At 41.5% G+C, this 24384-nt stretch overlaps 1 protein-coding gene across 8 annotated transcripts in view; it reads right to left on the bottom strand.

Moving 5' to 3' along the window:
* Tmem164 (transmembrane protein 164) overlaps positions 1-24384 on the bottom strand; it is a 161210-nt gene that overhangs the window by 93389 nt on the left and 43437 nt on the right. For 6 of the 8 annotated variants that reach the window (XR_003843017.1, XM_029534094.1, XM_021187826.1 and 3 more), the window contains one exon: positions 1194-1243. The exons of 1 other annotated variant lie outside the window; for it this stretch is intronic. Coding sequence is in view for 2 of the 7 variants with exons in the window: in XM_021187825.2 (XP_021043484.1) it covers positions 1194-1243 (50 nt within the window). In the remaining 5 variants the exon portion in view is untranslated. Of the gene's footprint in view, positions 1-1193; positions 1244-10588; positions 10609-24384 lie in introns of those variants that run through there. One more of the 8 variants, XM_029534095.1, reaches the window with a different exon arrangement.

The raw sequence follows: 24384 nt of genomic DNA, 5'->3' as shown, positions 1-24384 counted from the left end.
GAGAGGAGAGGAGAGGAGAGGAGAGGAGAGGAGAGGAGAGGAGAAAGGCAATAACCAAAATTATCTCTTGAGGGTAGGATGGAAGTAGTGTTTATTTTTCTGATGAGAATTGTTGCTTTCATCCTAATGAAATAAAATCAATGCATGTTGCTTTAAAACCATCACACTGAATAACTGAGCTCATTTTGAAAAGGCAAGGGAGGGAAGTGAGGTTAAATTGCCCTTTTCTGTGGGAGCTGTCCACATAAAATATAAAAAGTCACCCAGAAGAAAGGTACTCACCTAAGGCAAGAGACTAAGTGGCTATTCTGAGAAGCTGTTTGCAGGAGCAAATGGGGTAGTTTTCCCCCCACCTCACACGCTAATGACTTAAGTAAATCAGAAAGCCATTTACTCTACTCTCAACTATCCAAGCATCTGCTAGGCATATTACTTCCTGTTCCCTCCCTCTGGCCATTTCACTATTCACAAATAGCTCCAACATGGGGGTTGGTGTGGGGGAGAGGAAATTAATTCAGCCCATTTACCTTCGAATTAGCAACTCTAATAAAAGGTCTGATGAGGGAGATGATCACAACTCATGGCTAAAATGAGGGTTCTGGGACTCTTACTAATTTAATTTAAGTAATCCTGCCTTCAGAGAAACATGGTTTGCTTGAGTATACTTTAATGGATTTAATGCTCACTGATATTTTAAAGAAACTTGGGATTTATAGGGCTACAGATATGGCAGCAGATATGTGCAGCAGGTTTACAGCCCTGTTAAATTCCCAAAATCCCTGTCACTTCATTTTGCACTTGAAAGAAAAATGTCTATAAAGACACAGGAACAAAGGCCTTCAATAGCACATACTCAATAAAGAGATAGTGGAAGGCTATGGACTGAAGCTATGTGGCCTCCAGCAACTCCCAAAGGAAGTTAAACAGGACAACAAGGTGCCACACCACCCTGTTTTGGCTATGTAATCACACATATAGGTTCAATAGGATTTCCCAGAGCTCAACAACAGCTATAACCCACATACAACATGTACAGGACACTTCAGTGGATCTTAACAGGATTTATGCCTCATCAAAGGCCAAGGGACCACACAGTACAGGCCACAGGCTTGACACCACATCATCCTTGGTCATCAAATGCAAAGAACTGCCTATAAAGGAAGGCCCATGGAGTAAACACAATTTTCTCTTACTTGAAGATGACGGTAGCTCCCGGACATGGGGGACAGGCCAGGAGGAAAATCTGCAATGAAAGAATTAAGAATGGTTAGAAAGCCAAATACTCAGCACAGTGACTTGGTGCTTCTTTAATAATATTTTTAAAAACCAAAACTTTAAAACAAAAAAATGTAAAAAAAAAAAAAAAAGGTAAATTTTATGTTTTGAGTGTTGGTTAAAATTTGTATAGTTACAAAGCAAACAGATAGTTTATCAAAGTACATTTGTATTTGTGTGTGTGTGTGTGTGTGTGTGTGTGTGAGAGAGAGAGAGAGAGAGAGAGAGAGAGAGAGAGAGAGAGAATAGAATTTTTAGTACTTCAACTTCAATATGCCATAAGTAGCCAGTCTTTGAAGCTTTAACCCAGGGAAGGTAAAAATAGACCGCATGTGGACCATGCACACAGAATTCCATCTGGTTTGCCTCCCATGGGGGTAGGTGGGCTTATCAATACCCAGAGCTGCCAAATTTAGCACATGAAAATACAGGACACCAAGTTAAATTGCAAATCCAGAGAAACGATGAATAACATTTTTGTGTAAGTAGGCTGGAAGTGTTGCATGAAACATATTTCTATTAAAACATTGCTTGGTTTTTATGTGAAAATTGGATGTAACTGGGCATTCTGAATTTCCCTACAACTCTAACAAACTGCCACCCTCGACTCTAAACCCCACTTGGATTTTGTTTGTTTCTACACATGCCTACCCAAGTGATTCTTCTAAAATCCTGTTATCATGACAGGAATAATGGAAGCCAAAAGAATCTTATCATTTGAATAGGTTTATCAGCTCCCTGAACTTGGGTGTGACACAAGCCTGAACTCCAGGCTGGGAAGACCTGCAGTTATTTGGTCTCCAACTGCCATTAAGGCTAAAACAGCCTTTACAAAATTTGCTAACCATGCGATTCCTAGATTCTCAGATAAAGCACCCTGATCTGCAACCCTGAGAGCTCCCCTCACCACATGTGCATGCTGAACAGCAGTTCCAGATAGAATGAAGTCAGCCATTGCATGCTGGGTGTTTGCTCTTAGACTAAACTACTCTGAGGGCCAGAGGCATTCCATGGGACTGAGGATTAACCAACGCCTAAACCTTATGTTTGCAGGGTTCCTTTATACACACTGATTTCATTGTGTGGTTTAAAAAACTCATCATCAATAGCTGTCCCTGAAAACGCTGATAATCTGCATTATGGGCTTGTAGGCTTTGCCAAATACGTGTGCTTTGTTCTTCCATTCACTTGGAGTCTATACTGAGAATACAGTCTGTACTATATGGAAGACATCTGCTTGGCAGCTAGCATCCCTGCTAAGAGGAAAAGAAGGGAGTATGGAAAAGACAGTGTTTTAAGAACACCATTTGGAATGCATCATCCCTCTTATCCCATCAGAGAACCCACCCACTGAAAAAGTCAGCTACTAGAGCCCACCCCATGCCTTTTCTCTTGTGAGTCAATTTGATTTAAGTGCAACCTCAATGATAATTTTGGGTCCACAATCCTCTGTTGGTAAACCTCAAATTCAAAGGTTCTAAAACAGAAACTGTGTGCTTGTCCAAATAACTGTGTTACTTGAATGGAAGTAAATCTCACTTTATTTACTCTGCTTATGGAGAATTTCCATGTATTTCACACAGAAATTAGATATATCTCATTACATGAGGTGCTGCCCCAGACCCCACTGGGAGTACATGGAAGATATCCATTGTGTTGCTGTTTTAAAACACCTAAAACAAGCTGATTTTCTGAACTATGTTTAACTCTACTTATTTTGAATAAGAATTGTGTACTTGAAATTTTGACTCTGCAAATATTAGTTCCTCCCCACACCCTTGTCTGGCCCTCAGGAGCAGTTCAAGAAAGAATTAAATGAAGCTGGCTTTTTTTGTTGTTGTTGTTGTTTTTTTATCCCAGACACAGCAGGAATGTTACTCACCTTAGGCAAAGGACCAATTTGGAGGCTGCACAAACCCAGCATCAGGCCCAACAAAGCTTATACTTTGAAGCTACAGTACAAAGAGCATACCATGCCCCAACCGCCTTGGAAAAGTCTCCAGTTCATCTGTAATACCCCCCCCCCACTCAGAAAGTCATGCCAGCAGCCTACCTTGGCTTCTGAAATACCCAGACACTTGCAACATACCAAACAGAAACTAAAAATGCAAGAGAGCCTCAGAATGAATAAAGTCTTACTTTCCTGAGGGGACAAGCACAGGGGTGTTTGACTAGTTCTGTCCTTCTGTGCAGCAGATGTTCAGGAACTTACTATCAGGATTAAGCCTCCAGTTTCAATCCACTCCACCATTCAGAGACAGCTAGCTAATCTAGTCTTCATTCTACATAAGCTTGCCAACAGTTACTTTCACAGGGCCAAAATTTTCTGACATCCCCGCCTTTCTCACTTTGCCTGTCTATACCTATCGCCAGGACGGAGGATTTTTTTGAGGGGGAGGTGCAGACAAACAATCTTTGAGTCAAATACAGTGAATACATTAGCAACAACAACAGCAACAAGCAAACAGACAACAAAAAAACCACCTCAATATTCAACTCCTTCTATTTCTAGGAAACCCACAGCCTCCTTCAGCCACTAGAAAGGTTTCTGAAATTTAACCTCTGCTTAGTCCGGCTAAGGTTACAACTCTAATCACCATTCTTCGATCATGCATTATAAAAATAACATCTTAACCTATTAGCCCAAGGATCCCTAGCCTTGCCTTCCACTGTCTTTGTCTCCTTCACTGGATGGTTCCAGATACATCCAAATTTTTGACAGCATATGTTTTACACTGCCAGGTGGAAAACTAAAGCATTCCTTGAGCTGCAAACAGAAGACACCTAGAAGTACAAACACAAAAGATGAGAGATGAGAACAGATGCCAACATATCTCAGCACCGACTCTCTATCTATGTTCCAAACAGCTCAGCCCCTGAAGCAAAGAGCAAAACTGGGGAGCAAGTAGAATGGTGCTACAGAGAACCAACATATCCCAACACAGGCGGGGTCAAGTTATTTAACCCCATTTCACAGATGAAGAGACTGAGGAAGAAGAATTTCTAATAAAAACCCAATTCAATGTACTTGCCACCTACTCTCTTCCTGCCCCTATAGGCCTGCCTGTTCACTGTATTCGCAGCACACAGAGAACACCCCAATAGTTTTATGCCAGTACTACCATACATTCGTGAGATCTATTTTGATCACCATGAGATATATCAAAACACACCCAACAGGGCAGCCCACCACACAGATCCAGCAATGCCCACACAAGCTCATTTTAGCTCAAACTCATCTCAGCCCGAGGTCTGATGGGTACATGTGATTCACAAAGCCTTATAAAACTGAATTCTTTGTGGCTAGTCATTCCAAGAACAAAATGCCCAGATACTATTTAAAGAAAAAACAGTCTTAATTCCCCATGAACCCCCCCCCCCATACAAGTCCAGCCCAGAAAACAGTGCATTTAACTTTTCCCAGTTATCCGGTTTTTGTCGCCGTTCATGTTCTATCCCTTAACCACTATAGTTCTAGGTACCACGACCACCACCCCCAGCTCCCCATCATCTCAACCATCATTTTTCCGACTCCCCATTCATGCCCCCAATTATCCTAGCCCCCACATTTACCAAAGGCCATCTTAAAGGAGCTGCTGGACCAGTTGAACACTGAAGGGACATGGCTGAACACCATCAAATGGAAATGAAGAGTAAGAGCCACTGAGACTGATATGTAGCCTAACACACAAGCGTTTACGTCCTAGACCTCTGGCTCTGGTTTTCCTTGTTCCACTTTCAATGAAGACACCCAGATATCTAAGGATTTCTAAGAACACATGCATGTGAGTTACTTAACATAGGGAAGTGGGTAACACTCACAGAGGGAAGATCAAATTCCTGGGCTGTGCAAAGTCTTTCCTGGAGCTCTACTCACTCCTGCCCATGCCTTCATGCCCTCATCATCTTTCTGGACTACTGTGACAATCTCTTCCCTATGTCCCACCACCAGGTACAATGTTACAAGAAGGATTTATCTATAATGCCACTCTGCTGTGCCATTTGAAATTCTTCCAAGGCTGGCCAATACCTGCAGGAAAGCATAGCAGATAAGAGCATTCATCTGTGCTCCAGCCTCCATCTATCATCTAAATATGCATTTTGCCAACTGTATCCTGAGCATGCTTCTATGGCTTCATTTCTTTGTTCATTTTTAAAAGTACTTAAAAAATACAGACATACATTCATACATACATAATGTATGTATATATAAAATAGTATATATAGTATACTACTACTTTTTATGTCTGCATGTATGTCTGTGCATCACATAGATGCAGTGCTCAAAAAGGCCAGAAGATGGCATTATATTCCCAAGAGCTAGAGTTATAGACAGGCTATTAGCCACCATGTGGGTGCCGGGAATTAAAACAGGTCTTCTGCAAAAGCAGCAGCCAGCTCTTAACTGCAGAGCCATCTCTCCAGCTCCATCTACAGCCTAATCTATAACAGCTTCACATACTCAATTACATGCCCATTCAATAATTTACTCAGTTCCTTTACCAGTCTCCAGTTACAGGAAACTTACTAGGTCCATAGAAACAGAACTAGTCAGTCCTCCCTAGCCATGTGGAATTGCCTCTAAGACCCCTTCAGATCCCCATATCTGTGGATAGTCAACTCCATTATATAACATCCCACAGCATTTACATATCATCTATTTTTGTTTTCCTATATTTTTAACAATCTCTAAATTACTTATAATACCCAATACAATGTAAATGCCATTTAAAGATCTGTAAACTATATCATTGGGGGGCTATTAAGGAAAAACTGTTCACACACATTTTAAATACAAACTTTTTTTTTTCTAAAATATACTTTTGTTCTGCAGTTGGTTAATTCTTCAATATGAAACCAAAGGATATGGACCTAGCCAACCACATATTCATTAAGGCTTTAAATTTCATAATGATAAACTATCCTCTAAGAAAGTTATTTGAATTGACACCCCCACATATACCAGGTACATATAAGAATGTGTTTTCTGCTGCATCCAGGTCAAACAGTAACATCTTGAAAGGAGATAAGAAACTTAAGATTTTTGTTTTTTAATTTGTACGTCTCAGACAACTTCTTCTAACTTTAAAACTTCTCTCTAACATGTTTATTGACTAGCTGCATTTTGGGAGGGTCACAAAACTATCTCCATTATAGCTATACTATATTATTATTATTATAACTATATGTATATGTAATTATAATAATTATATCTATATATTAGTAGCATTTAGAGCCAGGAATAGCAGTAATCCCAGCAGATGCTAGAGGATGAGTTCAAGGTCAGCCTTAGCTATAGGAAATCTTGTCTCAAAAAATCAAAACACTTAATTCAGACTACACTAATTTTTATTGTATACATTTTCCCCTCTGTAACAACTCTACCTATGGTAATTTCTTGATGCATAGAAGCTTCTTTTTTTTTTATCACTGTGGAATATATATATATATATATATATATATATATATATATATATGAAACAATATATATGTTTATTTATTATATATACAATGTATATATAATATATATTGTTTCTTTTATGACTTCTATCTCCAATATAATATTTTAAAACCCTTTTACATCTCTGGGATTATAAAATGACTCACCTATTGTTTTCCTAATATTTTTTACAGTTTTAATTTTAATTTTTAAATCTACAATACTAGCCAGTTGTGGTAGCTCACAACTGTAATCCCAGGATGAGAGAAACAGAGAAGGATGCATTCCAGGCCAGTCTAGGTTTGTAGTGAACTTGAAGGCAGTGTGAATGATAGAGTGAAGCTGGAAGCTGGTGATTTGAATAAGATATCCTCCATAGTCCTAGATATTTGAGTCCTTGGTCTCGTCAATTTGATGTCACTGTCTGGGGAAATTTGTGAGGTGTGGCCTTATTGGAGGAAGTATGTCACTGGGGACAGGCTTTGAGATTTAACAAAAAGCCTTACCCACTGCCAGTTCTCTATCTGTGCTTCTTCTGGCTTATGATTCAAGATGTAAACCCTCGATTTCCTTTGACACCAAAGGCTCTTAGTGCCCTTGGAACCATAAGCCCAAATAAACTCTTTCTTCCATGAACTACCTTGGTACCAGTGTTTTATCACAGCAATAGAAAAGGAAATACAGAAACATTGTCCTAAATCAATCAATTGATCAATCTGCAACACCAAGAAACTGCCCTTCGTAGTCCTACAAATGATTCCAGAATGGTCTCCCTGGAAACCTTTCCATCTTATGACTATTTCTGATTTACTATGCAAATGCAGACTTAATACCATTTCCCCTGGGAAACTCCCATATAACATATCCATGGCTGAAGGCCCAGTCCTCGCACCAGCTTTCCCAGTTTACCTCTTTCTAAGAATTTACCATTTTTATCAATTTAAAAAACTTACAAAGAAGGTTCTCTCAACAACAGGATACATAAGAATAAGCACAGAGACTTGAAAGACAAGATTGTGACCTGCTTTGAGTGATCTCTGAAAAATTATCAGGATTGTCTGGCCAACCACAGGGGTGTGGAATAAGAAGTGCAAAGGCATGTTTAGCAATGTCCATACTCAAACAATAGCCACTCCCAGGCTCCCAAACAATGTTTTCTGGTACAACTGGCAAATACACCCAGATTAAAAGGCTGGGGCTTTTGTCGGGTTTTTGTTGTTGTTGTTGTTTTTGTTTTTAACAGGATCACACGAAATAGCCCAGGTTAGTTAGACTCTAACTAATAATCCTCCTGCCTTGGGCTCCTGGATGCTGGGATGCTGCTTATGTACAGGTTTTCTGGTTAAGGCAACCGTGGATGGATACGCTGATTCTAACACTCACTAGTCCTGTGGCCTTAGAAGAAAGAGAAGAAGAATTTTTTTTTTAATCTGTAAAACGGGATTGAAAACAGGACCTATGTCTCAAAGGGATTCACAGAGGATCAAACATGAAAAAACAAGCAAATGTATTTGGCACAATGCCTAGCACCGAGCCTGCCCTAAATATTTAGTAGCTATACATCTGATTTCTATGGAAAACTCCATTCCTAAGATAAACTACACCAGCAACACCTTATCACTCTAATAATTTATTCTAAATTGTTCACATTAATACCGTTCTGGTGTAGGACTTGGCTTCCTTTGTCCTGCTGACTAAAGCGAGAAAATTCTTAACCATTTAGTCTCAAATCCCTCATCTGTAAAATGGAGATTACAATAGTACTATCTCATAGAGTAGGTGTCAGAACTGAATGCTGGATTACTGAGTTCAGTGGATGGCATAATGTAACTTCAGTGTGAGCTATTCTCATCCTCATTGGATATCCCTTTCCCTTGTCCTTGTACTGCAAATTCCACCAAAGTGAAAGGCAAGTTTTTGACCAAGTCTTCTCCAATAACTCCAGACACCTCCCTCATACCCCTCTACTCCAACAGTCTGGTATTAGATTCATTTAATTTGGGATATTAAATGGCTCTTTATTATCACACACAGTTACACATAGTGGCACAGTAGATGAAAGCTAAGATCTGGTTATTAATGCTTCCTTACAATAATGAGCCACTGAACAAGGCCACAGCACTACAATCAAGGCCATCACCAATGTGGCTTCCTGGTGATGCTGTGCTGGTATTTTCTATTGAACCTCCATTTCTGCATCTCTAAAGGGAAAGAATTATGGCACACAGTTGTCCTGTCACAGCTTCAACTGCTGTTTTCATGTGGGTACCCAATACTTCCTGAAGATTCGCATGCAGAAGTGTCTAATGTGGCATGCCTAAATCATGTTACCTTCTTTCCCTGTCTATTCAACTTTTGAAAATAGGAGCGATAGTCTCATCCTTCCATATGGTAGGTTTCCCACTAAGAAAGGTAGAAGAAATGAGAGAAACAAAAACTTGCCAATCGGCCAACACTGCAGCCGTAACTGCTGCAGGCAAGAAGCACCGACAGACACAGTAGTTAGTAAGAAAACTGATGCCATTTCTAAAATAGTCATTTACCCTGGTTAAGCCTGACAGAAAGCACCCTAAGCAGAAATCACATCTAGCATCATATTATCAAGTCGCATCATTGTGTACCTCTTGTGACAGAGAAGAATATGTCATGTTGGTGAAAATCTGACTCAGATTACATAATTCCAGTCAAAACATGGAGAACTTTTCCACAGAAACTGACCAGTGCTCTCCAAAACTTCCAGGGTCACAGAAGAGAATGGGAGACTATAGAGGCTTAGAAGAGACTGAAGTGACAAGGCCACTTGGGATGATGTGAGACTCTAGACTGGCTCCTGGAGAAGGCAAAGGAGGTTTGTGGAAAGACTGTGGGACCTGAACAGAGTGTATGGCTTCAGTTAAAAATACTATGGCAACACTAATAGCGTTGACATTGTACTATAATTACACAGGATGCTAACACCAGAAGCAGGGTGGCAAGTGTATAGGGCAGCTATCAGATATCTTTGCAACCTTTCTATAGATCGTAATAATTTCAAGAAACAAAATTAAGAGCTGTGGTGATACTGTACGCCTTTAATCCCACCACTTGAGATGCAGAAGCAGATGGACCTCTGGGAATTCTAGGTCAGCCTGGTCTACAAGGTGGACAGTAAGTTTTACATAAAAGAGGGAAGAACAAAGGAGGGGAAAAAGAACAAGGAGGTATGGGAGACGAAAGGAAAGGAGGGAAGGGGAAGGAGAGGAGAGGGGAGGGGAAGGGAGGGGATGGGAGAGGGAGGGGAAGGGAGGGGAGAGGGAGGGGAGAGGGAGGGGAAAGGGAGGGGAGGGAGAGGGGAGGGGAAGGGAGGGGAAGGGAAGGGAGAGGAGGGGAGAGGGAGAGGGAGAGGAGGGGAGAGGGAGGGGAGGGGAAGGGAGAGGAGGAGAGGAGTAAGGAAAGAGGGAAAGAACCTGTTAGCTGATCAATCAGTTTCTCTTGAAACCTCAGAGCTATTCTGATGCCTCCTGTCCTCAAATGTAGCCATTCCCTGAAGTTTGGCATTTTCCTACTTCACCCTTTTGAGTGGGTCTGTAGTCCATCTTCAATATCTTTTCCTACTTTCGTTCCTATCACTTACTTAACTAGCTATGTCACTTTTCCTTACTAACCTCCAGATGTCCACCATCTGTCCCTCTTTGCCCTAGTTCAATGTACTGCCATATTTCTACTCTTGAAACAGTATGTGGCCACATTACACTCCTTAAGAATTTCTGATGACAGATTTGCTGCAGTTCTTATCACAATCCTGGGGAGAGAGTGACAGGCTGATCCTCAAGTTCACATGACAATAATAGCCAAAACACCCTGTAAAATAAGAGCAAATAAAACTCACAGTACCTGGCTTCAAACTCCAACCAAAGCAACAGGAACCAAAGCAGTTTGGCCTCTACATCAAAGATAGACACACAGATGATGAGACAGAACTGAAAATCTTAAAAATAAACCCTCACAGCAGATTTCAACAGGGATGAAGAGAACATTTAAAGGTAGAAAGAATGTAGCCAATGACCATGGACCACCTTAATCGCATGCAAAGCAGCTGTGAGTGCCAAACTTATAAAGTGTGTGAAAAACAGGAATGCATCAATGCGTTGGCTTTGACAGGGCGAGGAACTGTGTTCAGATCCCAGGGGCCTACATTAACTTGGATGCAGGAGTATGCATCTGTAATCCCAGCACGCTTACACCAAGATAGGGAATAGAGTCAGGAGAATCCATAAAAGCTGGTAGGCCAGCTAGCCCAGAGTATGCTGCAAGGTACAAGAAGTTCTGTCTCAAACTGAATGGAAGGCAAGGAAGGAATGACACTTATGGTTGTCCACTGACCTCCAAATAGTACCAGTGGCACCTGCACACACCTGCACCCACATGCACATACGTTCATTCACATAAATAAGCAGACATACATGCACACTACACACCTGCACACAGGCACACACACACATCATTATCAGTTTGTAAAATAACAATTATTAGTATTCAACAGAATATGGAGAAATTGAGGTCCTCCTATACTATTAGTAAGGATATAATACAGTGTGGCCATTTTAGAAAACAGCTTGATAATTCCCCCAAGAAGATAAACATGGTTATCATATACACGACCCAACAATTCTACTTCTTTCTTAATTTTGTTCTATTATTTTATGTGCCTGGGAGTTTTGTCTACATGTATGTCTGTGCACCTCATGCATGTGTGGTTACCAGGAAGGCCAGAAGACAGCAGCAGATCCTCTGGAACTGTAGTTACAGATGATTGACAGCCTCCAAATGGGTGCTGGGAATTGAACCTGGGTCCCCTACAAGAGTAGCCAGTGCCCTTAATCTCTGAACCACTGTGCCAGCCCCTAATCCTACTTTTATAGACAAGAAAAACGAGAACATATACCCACCCAAAATCTAATACATAGAGGTTAAAATATCATTATTCTTAATAGCCAAAAGAGAGGATTAATTACAATATTCATCACTGAATAAAAAAGATACACAGAATATACATATCCAAACCAGACAATATTACATTGGCTTAAAACGAATGAAGTACCAACATATATGTTACAGCATTAATGAACCTTAACAATGTCATACCAAGGTCTAGAGGTGAGGCGCAGTAAAAGGGACCTTTGCCTAGCATGAATAAGACGAAGTTTGATCTTCAGCACTGCAAGAAGAAAAACCATGTAATTACAGACACACACACACACACACACACACACACACACACACGCAATGGGAAAAAAAAAGACATGGTATAACTTTATTTATATGAAATGTCAAAAACAGGCAAATCTATAGATAAAAAACACTTTGGGGGCATTGCAGATGTACAGGAAGGACATAGGGGTTTGAGAGCTAATGGAATTTCTTTGGCAAGTTCTTGAAAAGGTTCTAAACTGTATGACAGTGACAGTTACATATCCATATGAATGTACTGAAAAGCATTCAACTGTGTACTTTATTTAGCTATTCACTCATTTATTTCTATTTGGGACAGGGTCCCACTCTTGTACCCCAGGCAGATAGTAAGCTCTCAATTCTGCCTTGGTCTTCCAAGTGTTGAGATTACAGGAATACACCACCACCTCCACAATGAACTCAAAGGTATGCTTCAAGTGAGTGCTCTATAGAGTGTGTGAACAGATCTCAATAAAGCTGCTTTTAAAGGCCAGACACTTGGAAGAGCTGCTCTGTATGTAGATGGTGAATAGAGGCAAAGGCTTCCATTTAACAATCAAGTTACCACCTTCATCACTTGATCCTCTACAACACTGATTGCTCCCTATCCCTTTCACATGCATTCCTATATAGCCAAGATACACCATTTATTGTTACTTATTCACCCCCAACCTCCATATTTCCCTCTATTACCTCCCCCCACCCAGAGGAATTTTCTTCCTTACCTATCCTTATACGTTTCGACCCAGCTTCCTTCACAAGGCCCAATTCCAAAGCTCTCTTATGCCAGCCCTTCTCCACACTTCAGCACTTACATAGTAAACCCTCAAAATATTATTTGCTGCACAAATTGTTTACTTCCAATTTAATTGACTGCCTCTGCCAGAGAATAATGACCCCACCACCACAACTATTCTTTCTCCCTCTCCCTCTCTCTCCCTCTCTCTCCCTCTCTCTCTCTCCCTCTCTCTCTCTCCCTCTCCCTCTCTCTCTCCCCCCTGCTCTCTCTCTCTCTTCCTGGTTAAAGCAGAAGCTTCTGTTTCAGACCCCTTGGGGACACTTCCAAATCATACCACCCTATATTTGTCCCCCAGACCACACCCTCGATGAAGACAGCGGTAATACATTATTAATTCGTTCTGTCAGGATCGCCGCGTATAGTTGTGTAGGCTGTACACTGCACAACCCTAGTGGCGCCATTCAATTATACTCTATGTGAATGGCACCCCCTCCTAGGGTTGTGCAGTACATAGCTGTTCCTGGAGGCCCTTCGTGGAAACACACCTAGAATTTGGGAATAAAGTCTAAAAAAAGAAAGAGCATTTGAGGAGAAAAATGATATAACAATATTACTTCCAAATTCTATCATGAAGATAAGCTGGGCATTGTGGTACAAACCTGTGATCCCAGCACTTGGGAAGCTGAGACAAGAGATTCAGGAGCACCAGACCAGCCTGGAGATCCACCGGCTTGGATAATACAGTGAAACCCTGTTCGAAAGAAACAAACAAGCAAAAAAAAAAAAAAAAAAAAAAAGACATGGCAACAAAAGTCTTGAAGAACAGATGGATGATGGATAAGTTTTGTACATGGAATCAGAAAACAGGGACTCCCCCCAAATTGTTATTGATGTCTCTGCAGCAATGGAGAAAGCAAAACACATTCAGGTCATATAACAAAGCATGACTGGCAAACAAAAAGAGACAATTTCTCTATTGCTTACCTGTCACTAACTGGTCTTTCCCATGGGTTGTTCAAGTGATTTGAGATTAGAAAACAAGCTACTCTGAAATTAGGCTAGAGGAATCTTGCCATCAGAAATGGCTAAGTCGGTGTTAACCATCTCTGTGTAGATCCGTCTCAGCATCAACCCATCTACAGGCCATAGAGTTTATTGCTCAGCCCCTGAAGTCATTAAAAATAACACACTCAACCCACAAACCAATTTTCAGAGTAAGGATGTATGTCAAATCTGCCAAAGCACAGAGATCCTCAAGCTCAGCTGGAGAACCAACTTGAGCCATAACCTCATTCTTCTATACTGTATACAGTAAGGAGAGATTCTTGAAAGGGACAGCCACAAAGGGCTGGAGATAACTGTCATGATGACAGACAGCCTGGTGGACATCCAATCATGTTAGACATTGTTGCCACTCCAGATCATTTCAGACCCCCACTTCCGTATCTTCTCCATTTTGCCTATTTCATTCTATTTCTTCTTGGAATGTTCTTTGCATACCCACCCAAATTTCACCTTCTTTCTTCCATACCCATTTATTCTTATTGGTACTGTCCACACAAGCAGTTGCCAGCTCATTCTAAGATCCCCCTCCCAAGGGAAGACTTGAAACTGCCAAGGACTGCCGAATCCTAAGGGTGGTGCTTTTCTCCTGTTATGATAGATTTTAGTTCAAAAGTGAGACGCAGTAGCAAACCAAAGGCCACAATGAAACACAATAACTAAAATACAATAAGTGTAGACAAATGAGACACTGGACAAATGGATTTGTGTCCCGAGCAGTACAAAGCAGAAAGCGCACCTCACACCTCAGAATGGTACACAATTTTAAAAACATATGAAGTCTTCATTTCTGTAGTTTTCATTTAATACTGTTGGATCACAATTGACTGGAGGTGATTAAAACTGCAGAAGGAGAAAACGCCCGCGAAGAAACACTGTAATGTTTGTTATTGTAAGGTTGTTAGTAACAAAAACAACAGCAACTGTTCATTACCAAGCACTTTATATGTGCCTGATATGAAAGCTAAAATGTTACATGTACTATTTTGTGTACTCCTCATAGCAACCCTGGTCTATAATCTAACCCCTCCCCCAACCCTGCCCCAGTAGACATATGAGAAAAATTGAGCTATACTGCAGAAACTTCCCTAAGAGTCAAAAAGCCAGATCTTTTGCCATGTATATAGCTCAGTTGGTAAGACAAAACAGATATATTGAGGGTGGTATTTCATGCCTGTAAACGGTAACCCCAGAATTTGGGAGATGGAGGTATCAGTAGGCATAAAAGTAGAGGAAACCTGCTTCTCCAACGGTACTCTTCCTATTGGTCAGAAGCTTGAGGACTGTTTCTGATTACAAGGAATGCAACAAGTAAGCAGATACTGCCAGGGGCGGGGCTTAAGGGGAAGGGTTAGTCAGCTAGGGCCTCTGTTTTAGCTCTTCCACAAGTCTGGCTGGCTCAGGCTTTGTCTTCTTCCTAAGCCCACTGCAGTTGTAGACAACTGATGATGGAAGCCAGATGTGACCAGAAAGGTCCACCACCTTTGCAACATCACTTCAGTGTCTCTGGAGGAGCTCTTTCTTGCCATGATTTTTTTCCTTGAAAAAAATTTACCTTAACTTAGCATGCTCAGATATATGTGCATTAATCTGAGCATATGTCGGAATGCACCCTCCTAAGGTGCCTCTCCAGTATCAATCCCTCACCCTTCCTTTGATGCAGAGGAACATGGCATCTTTGGAAGCTGCGAAATACAAATTAGCAAGATATTAAAATGCTTCTTTCCTCTGAGATGGGCAGGCTGTGATTTTTTAGTTGTGTGCTTTAAGTTGTGAAGCTACTGTGTTCACTTATGAGTAGAGTATCACTTATGGCTATGAGTAGAAGTTCAAAGTCATCCTTGGCTTCTTGGGAGGTTTGCAGTAAGCCCTGGCTACATGACACCCTGTCTCAAAAGAGCCAGACTTCAATCTCCAAAGCTACCTAATTGCACAGGTCATGGTTATAGTTATCACTACTTCCGGTCTCTACCACAAAGTAATTTGTTCCATTCTCCATAATGCCAACAACAGTGGCAGGCAAGAAGAGTACACTACTGCCAGAGCACAGCCAGGGATGGAGAACTGCATCTTCCAGGGCTTGTAGAGAGTCCTCCTCCATCTGACCCACTTGAGAAATATCACGCTGACACCTGGACCTCATTCCCAGAAAAATATTTACAACAAAATGACCTGGATGCCTTGGAACTTTAAGAGAGTTCTCAAGTAACCAAGGCTACACCAACCTGTAGGAGAGATGGACGGTGTCCAGTCCCCCTGCAGGAAGGTGACCAACTGGGTCAGGGTCACAGGCACACAGAACATTTTCAGAGTTCTGACAACGAGGATCTAGCTGATTATGTGAAACACTGGTGAAGGGTCTGTTTTTGTTTTGTTTTGTTCTGTTTTGAGTGTGTGTGTGTTTTGTTTTGGTTTGTTTTGTTTTTAGCATGAGATGTGGGGTGGCAAAATGTATAGACAAAGGAAAGAGGTTTTTCCCGCATCTTCAGGCTCCTTTCTCTTCTTTTTTTCCATTATTTAAAGTTTTTTCCTCTTTATTTTCTTTTTGAGACAAGATTTCATGTATTCCAGATTAGCCTCAAACTCCACATATAGCAAAGGATGATCTTGAATCTTTAAGTTTTTAATCCTCCTAGCCCCACCCTACCCCCCATCTGCAGGGGTTATAGTTGTGTGCCACCACCCCTGGTAGGTGCTGGAGTTTGTGCGTTCCAGGCAAACAGTCTACCAACTAGGCTCCATTCCCAAACATGAGGCCAAGTTGTTTCTACCTTTGAAAATAGGAATAGGGGTTTTAGGATTTTAATCAGTGGTAGATCTCTTGCCTGGAAAAATGTAAGACTGGGCTTGGTCCCAGCACTGGAGAAAAAATAAAGCATTAAAATAAAATAAGAATAAAACCACCTACCATGGGGCTGGAAAGATGGTGGTTGATTGGTTAGTTAAAAGCACTTTACTGCTTTTACAGAGGACCCAGGTTTGAAAGGTGCTTCAAAATTGCCTGTAATGGCAGCCTCAGGGAATCTAACACCTCTCTTCTGGACTCTACAAACACCTACACTCATGTGCACATAATAGACACACACACACACACACACACACACACAATTAAAAATAAGACACAATCTTTTTTTACAAGAATTTCTATCACCTGTGGCACTCCTAAGGAACAAAGCAAGAGGGGACAAGATAACCCATTACCTGTAGCAGCTTGTGTACTAGGTACACAAGAGATCTAGAGCATAGCTCCTGTCTACAGAAAGCCTAGAGAATGCCCAGCAAAGGACTTTCCACTCTGGAGGAAGTAACACAACCAACAATGACAAATCAACAATGACAACTCATTCTGATAAGTATCTGTTTTAAAAAAGTAGGTGGAAATGTCTAACCAGAATAAATTAGCTGTGGTGGGAATTTCCCTTTGCTTCAGTGGCTTTGGTGCCAACCTCCCATGCAGACCTCTGATTCAAAGAACTAGGGAAAGAACTCAGTAGGTAAAAGGCTTGCCAGAAAAATCGGAATAAGAGGTGGTGGATTTAGATCAGTTAGTAGAAGCCTTGCCTACCAACTATAAGGCCGAGTTGGACTCAAGCACCAAAAAACAACCAACCAAACATTATGACCACTACCCAATATTGAGGCAGTTTGTGTGATGGACACATAGAGAGATGCAGGGCACAACTCCTATGGGCAAAAACCTTACTACAGATAGCTTCCATGCACTGCTGCCAAGCAACGCTCACCTACAACTTACCTAAATCCTGAGGAGCACGGAAGAGCAGGTATATTCCTGGAGCTTGCTGGAACAACCAGTCTACCAATCAATGGGCTTGAGGTTTAGTGAGGTCTTGTCTCCATACAAATGCACCCACATAGCTGCATGCACAGGAACATGTATACACACGCATGTGCTTGCGATACACACAGAGAGGAGGGTGGTTGAGGGGAAGGGGCACAAGCCAGGGATGCAAAAGTACTCCGTCGATTACTACTGCAGAAATGACGTGTGGAAATTATTCTTTCACAACATCCATTAGCATTTCTAACTTCTAGGCAACTGCCTTTTTGTTAAACATCCCTTGTATCTTGGAGGGCAGGTTGCGTATGGTTCTCACATCCTATGTCCAAAGTATAAGCATCAGACAAAATGCTCATCAGATACTTGCTAAATGATCAATGTGTCTGAAGACTATATTATATATATATATGTATGTATATATATATATATATATATATATATATATATTAAACAGATAGACTTGAACACCTAATTAGAAAGTATTTTTAAATATTTGTGACATTTTGTTTTTCCAATACATCTGGTATTTGTCAAGATTTGCAAAAGAGCAGTAATGGGGATTTCTGGGGGAAATGAACTAGCAAGCTGAGGCATTACAGGGAACTGTGCATTCTATTCTAGCCACTTTCCTTTAAACTGAACCTTTAAACCATCCCTGGCCAAAGAGAAATACACGAGGTAACATGCATCAGCTCCATTCAGAGCTCAAACCAAGCTGGATGTGTGTCTGCACATCTTTATATCTCAGCAACCAGGAACCTGAGCCAGGAGGACCAGGAGTTCAAAGGCAAATCAGACTACATGGGAAGCCTACCTGAGAATAAACAAAGAAAAATGGAACTATGCCATTGAGGAAATGAGAAGAGAGTTGACTGCAATATGGGACAGGTTCAAATACCTAGAAAGTTCTGGGCAAACCATTCCAAGCAATACACTCTCTTGCAGGATATTTGATCACACTGTGAACACTGAGATTATGTTATTTACTGAAAAAAAAAAGTTTCTAGTTGTGGTATGGCTCAGCCCATAGCACACATCTTTAATCCCTCTGGCTGTAATACAGACACACCCTTATCACACATTTGGAACCTCAAACCATAAAGGTAAAGTTAGTTTGTAGAAGGAAGCACCCATGTTTGAAAGTGATGTCTAATTGAATGGCAGACAAAGTGATGAATCAGAGAAAGATTTGACAGAATTCGATCTGCCCAACTCTCAGGAGAAAGGAGAGGCAACACAAGAGGGAGCAGTGGAGAGGGAGACAGGAAGGAGGCAGTTTTACCAGGAAAGTTTTACAGGGATATGTTGAAGAGAGAACAAGCTAGACACAGGTAAAGATAGAACAAGCTAGAGAATGAGAAGGACCAAAAGATTAGAACCTATTGCCAAAGTTAGTATGATGCCAAACAGAGCCATTCAGAAGAGGCCAAGAGAAGCCATATTGAATCAGTCAGCTTGGAGGAGTTTGATCCAGAACAGCTGAGTTGAAACAGGCAGCCAGCTCTCAGAAAGAACAAGAAAGGGTGAATTTACCCAGCAGTAAGTCTCAGAGGCTGAAAACATTCCAGGCCTAAATAAGATTGTAAATGGGCTAGAAGCTTCCAGGACTAGGACTAGGCCTAGGTTAGACGACTGACTTTCGGAAACAATTACTACAGGAGAATAAAAGTTACACTTACAACTCTTTCGAGCAACTAGAATGATTTCGTTTAATCCCTGACACTGTCATAAACTGCTATTAGACTCCAGATACTATGGCCGCTAGGTACCTGGTTATTCTAGAAGGGATGCTGCCTCTCTGTGGGTGCAGTAAGTACAAGCATCAGCTCACACCACACCCCTTTAACTTGTCAAGCTTTAGGAGTCTTGTCTGCTTGTCTGATAACATTACAGTACAGAAAACTCATAGCTTGTAGGCCAAGCTGAGCTACAGTGAGCTAACCTGTCTGAAAGAAAGAAAGAAAGAAAGAAAGAAAGAAAGAAAGAAAGAAAGAAAGAAAGAAAGAAAGAAAGACTCAGACTGCCTGGAACCAGGCTGTTAGGCTTGGCCGTGTAACTCAGTGGGGTTCTAAATCTTCAGTGAACATGAGAATTACCTCCGGAGTTTAATTTAAAAACAGCAATTCCCTGGGATTCACACCTCAACATCCTTCCGTATCAATGGGGCCTGGATGTCAGGATTTAAAAAGTACCTTCAGCAACTTCCATTTTGCCATCACTGCCAAACACTCCTCAGTAAGGAAGCAACCCAGTGCGTTCAGAGAAAGAAAGAGCCTTTGGAGAGTCTTGGAGAGAGGAAGTAAACATGAAGTCCCACCTAAGTTAGTTGAGGAGCTATTGATAATTGTTGGAGGAGGGAGAGACAGCTTGTAGATCAACCATCTATATATGGGCAGCACAAAGTGAATTTACTAGATTCAAAAAACAAAAAAACAAAAGAGGACACAAAGTTGGGTACAGAAAAAAAGTGGGGGTAGATTCAGGAGGACTTGAATATGATAAAAATACAATGTACAAAAATTCTCAAAGGACTAATAAAAATGAGAAAATTAACATTAAAAAAGAAATCGTCTTTAAGAAAGATTTTCCCCTCAAAGGCAAGTCTGTAATCAAGACAATAAGCTAGGAGCACAAAGCTAGATCGTCTGTGATTTGCAACCAATGGTAGCAGAAAACAAAAGAAAGATAAAAGACCCGCTGCAGAAAAAATGAGAAAGAAACCGGGGAACAAAAGGGTCCTCTGAGAGAAAGCGCTCCAGTGTTAGGTGAGCAAAGCTTGACTCCACCAAGCAAACTGTCATCTCCACACTGATGCCCAACAGGCTTAAAGCAACCGGAAGTCGCTCTTTAAAACCTTAAAGCTGTCTTCCTATTCAAACTTATTTTTTTTAAGGATAGGAACTCTAGCTTCTGCACAGCTTGCTAGCCATCCATTTACCCTTCAATGGTACTCACTCTTCCTGGACCCAATTGTGATAGAAGATGACAATGAAACAGGAAACCCACAAGGGCTTGGGTTTTGAAAAGGATTCTTCCTCTGCTTGTGCTCTGACCCCAAAGCTTGGGATGAAAGGGCTGGGTATGCAGCAAATTGAAAGCTGGGGAGATGGCCTCCTTCCCCTTCTCCTTCTCCTTCCTCTCCCTCCTCCTCCTCATTCTTTCCCTTCTTTTTTTTTCTCCCAGGCAGGAACTATTCTAGAAAGCAGATAGCAAAAGGAAAAATCCCAGCAGGGAGGGGCTGAAATTGGATGAAATGCGATGAGGCATAAATGAAAAAAGAAAAAGACAGAAAAGAAAGTAAAAGAGAAGCCTTTTTTTATCAGAAGGGGGCCTTCTGAAAACCACCTCAAGTTCCAGCACTTTCCACACTTGCTTCACAACAGGTAGCTTCACACTGTACCCAGCACTGGATCGTAGTTTTGCAGCATTATGAGGAGAAAGGGAGACGGATGCAAATGGACGAGAATTTGATGGTTTGGCAGCTGTGTGAGAGAAGCTAACAGGTGAGTCGAAGAGAAGTGCCTTTAGATTCCCTCTGTTTCTTGGAGGCTGGCTGAGAGTTTCCTCAGGGTGCCATTAAGGAAGGAGCACAGAAGCAAGTCTGTGGTAGAGCACACTGTTGCTGCTCTGAAGCGCACATAGATATGTACTACTAACTAACAATACAGCTGGAGGGGTGGATGGTTCTCTCCTTTATTATCCTATTGGACCACCAGCCATGAACAAATTTGTGAGAAGAGAGAGAAGGATGCTGGTGGCTCTCACAAGCGCTTAACATTGGCTTTGGGACTTAAGATCCTTTTCTTTACATCTCTGCCAACTCCTTTCTTCACTACAGGGAGAAAAGGCAGTGTGGTGTGAAATTCCTGGTGTGGATCCTACTGCAAGCCAGGTGGAGATGTGAACTATTTCCCCAGGCAGCACAAATCAGCCACCGGAGGCCAACTGTCAATCCCCAGCCTACAGTCACAATGTGGCCCTCTCTTTTACTTTCTCTCTTCAAATGTGTCTTCCTCATAAATGCCTTTGCACTCTCCAAAGGTCATCTATTAGGCTTTGTGCCATCCGTCTACTGGCAAATTCTATTCTGCACATGGCAAAATGAAGCACTACAGCAAGAAAACAAACAGCATTTGGCAGCAAGCATTCAAGGTAAGGGGCCACGAACAGTTCAGATAACCGATTTTTTTCCAGATTCTTCCATAACTGCAGAGACTTGAATTCTAAGCCTGGAAATCTGACATTACAATCATTGTCCATCACTCTTTAGTAGGGAAGTAACCCAGTGCCCTCAGAGAAAGAAAGAGGTCTCAGAGCTTGGGAGAGAAGACACTCAAACTGCTCCAAATGTTGTAGAATTTTTCCTTTGTTTCAGATGGCACCTCCCTACGTAGCTCGTGGCTGGCCTGGAACTCCTATGTAGATCAGGCTAAACTGAAACTCAAGAGATCTGCCTGCCCCAGTTCCTGCTCCTGCCCCTGCGCCACTCTCTGCCCCACCCTCTGCCTCCATCTCAGAAAGGCTGATGGGATTAAAGATGTGCACCACCACACCCAGCTGAAAACATTTTTCTTCATGTGTATTTGTCTGCCTCACTCAAAATTATTTAAAATGTCCATATTCAGGAGGTAGGATGATGACAGCAGAGCAGTTAGCATGTTCATCTCCTTAAACATTTATTATCTATTTGTATAGGTATACCTTTGAAATCTTTGCTTCCAATTCTTTAGAATAGGAATTTCAAAGAGAATGGATCACTGATTTGCCCAGCATCCCCTTATAAATGTATTTATTCATTTGTGTGCGTGTGCTGGTTGGTTCTCTCTCTACCTTTACGTGGCTTCCACGGATTGAACTCAGGTCACTAGGCTTGGACACTGAACAGAAAGTGCCTTCACCCCCTGAGGAACCTCATTGGCCCACCTCTCAGCCTTCTCTGACAACCAAGCGAATTTTCTATCATTCCAATTTTGGAATATGTGCTGCTAGGTGAACACTAAACCTCAAACGTTCTGAGCATCTTATCAGCACTCAGAAAATCTCGCATCTCAGCTTTCCATATTATGGAAGGTCAAGATATATTATGTATTTTTTTAAGAGTTGAGGCAAGTGACCTAATATATTTTCTTACCTCTATAGGAACTACATGAAAGCACTGCTATTATTATTCATGGGCAAATGAAGTTTATCAAACCATGTGCCGATTAAAATAAATTCCAAAATGTGTTATCAAAATACTGAGTCAGGTCAGGTAAGCACACAATTAGGATATATACACTAAGCATTCAGAGCTGTTCTCCACTCTTACAGATGTGGCATCCTAGAATAATAGAAAAAGCGCCTGCTGTGTGTAAGCAATGCCTTGGTTTAGCTACTCTCTTACAGCTCTCCTCAAAGCTCAAGATGAACTGAACCAAAGCAGAATGTCAGGAGACATGTTCTACACTGTTGCATTTTCCTATTTGCACTTCCCCATCACTGGTAACAACCGTAGCCAGCCAAGTGTTTGAGGCTATTGGAAAACATTCCCACGTGGATGAATTGGCCCCAGTACCTTCCGGCTTTACTTATGAAGAAATACAACTCTGGAAGAAAAAGCCATCCCTGGGAATCAAGTTCAAATACCAGAACAAGTTCTCCTGGAACTTGCAGACATGTACAACCATTTGACATCATGGTATGATGTGATCATGTACAAAGTTCACTTTCAAACTGCCTTGATTTATGATTTCTTTGTCCATGACACTGTTTCCATGAAGCAGTATAGAATCTGCAGTAACCTAGCCCCACCCTCCTGAGCCTTGATTGCTTATAGTTGGCTTAGAATAAACTATCTCTTATTCCTATTGAGGTAAGAGCTGCATTTTGGGGGCAGACAGTATGATGATGAAAACCTTTTTAACGTGTACTCCAAATATGTTTTCTTGAGTCAGAGAAAAGGTTTGAATTAAGAGAGTTTGTATAACCAAAAGTGAGCAGGCATATATATATATATATATATATATATATATATATATATATACACACACACACATACCCCAGAACTAGATAGTATTTGTTCGCCTACCACACAGAGTTAACTACGAGACACCATGCTAAGTAAAGCAAGCAACAGAAAAAGTGTCTGCTTCTTTGTACAATAAAAAACAAACCAAACCAAAGGGGGAGGGGAAACCTGTGGTGAATTTTGAAAGCCTAAGCATTGGCACTGTGTAGACGGCAAGAAAGGAGAAGTTTCAGGAAGGGACCATAAGAGTAGATAAAAGCTTAACTTAATGGTGCAGAAGTTATAAAAACACACTCAGGGAATACCAAGTAGCCTCCCCCCCCCCGACTCAAAGCAATGCCAAGGAAATCGGGTTAAGACATGATACTGAAGCTGCCAGGTCACACAAAACCTAAGAGGCCACTATGAGAACAAGTTGGAATTGTTCCTTCCACCAACAAAGTCCTATGATTCTTCTGAGAGAGAAGGTAGGGCATGCGCCTAAGATAACAGGGCTGAATACTGCCTCCTTTCTCCATTTAAAACCCATCTAGGACTTCTAGTTAGGTGCGAGAGGTTTGTCCTTGGACTTTGCACCACATTAAATAGGCTTTTGCAGGCTTCTCTGGGAACCTGACCCACCAGAAAACTATTGTATCCATGGGAAAGTGTGCAATCTGAATTCTAAACAGATTTCCAAAGAAGCCTTCGGGAAGAAACCCATTCAATGGTTGTTGGAGAATGTCTGGAAAGCAATGAAACACAGGACCTCACTTTGCTCCACAGAGACAGGAGAGAGAGAGAGAGAGAGAGAGAGAGAGAGAGAGAGAGAGAGAGGGAGAGGGAGAGAGAGGGAGAGGGAGAGGGAGAGG

The sequence above is a fragment of the Mus pahari genome, chromosome X (genome assembly GCF_900095145.1).
Source record: "Mus pahari chromosome X, PAHARI_EIJ_v1.1, whole genome shotgun sequence".
Classification (NCBI taxonomy): Eukaryota; Metazoa; Chordata; class Mammalia; order Rodentia; family Muridae; genus Mus; species Mus pahari.
The sequence above is the reverse complement of the archived record's forward strand: the minus strand, read 5'-3'. Positions and strand labels throughout refer to the sequence as shown.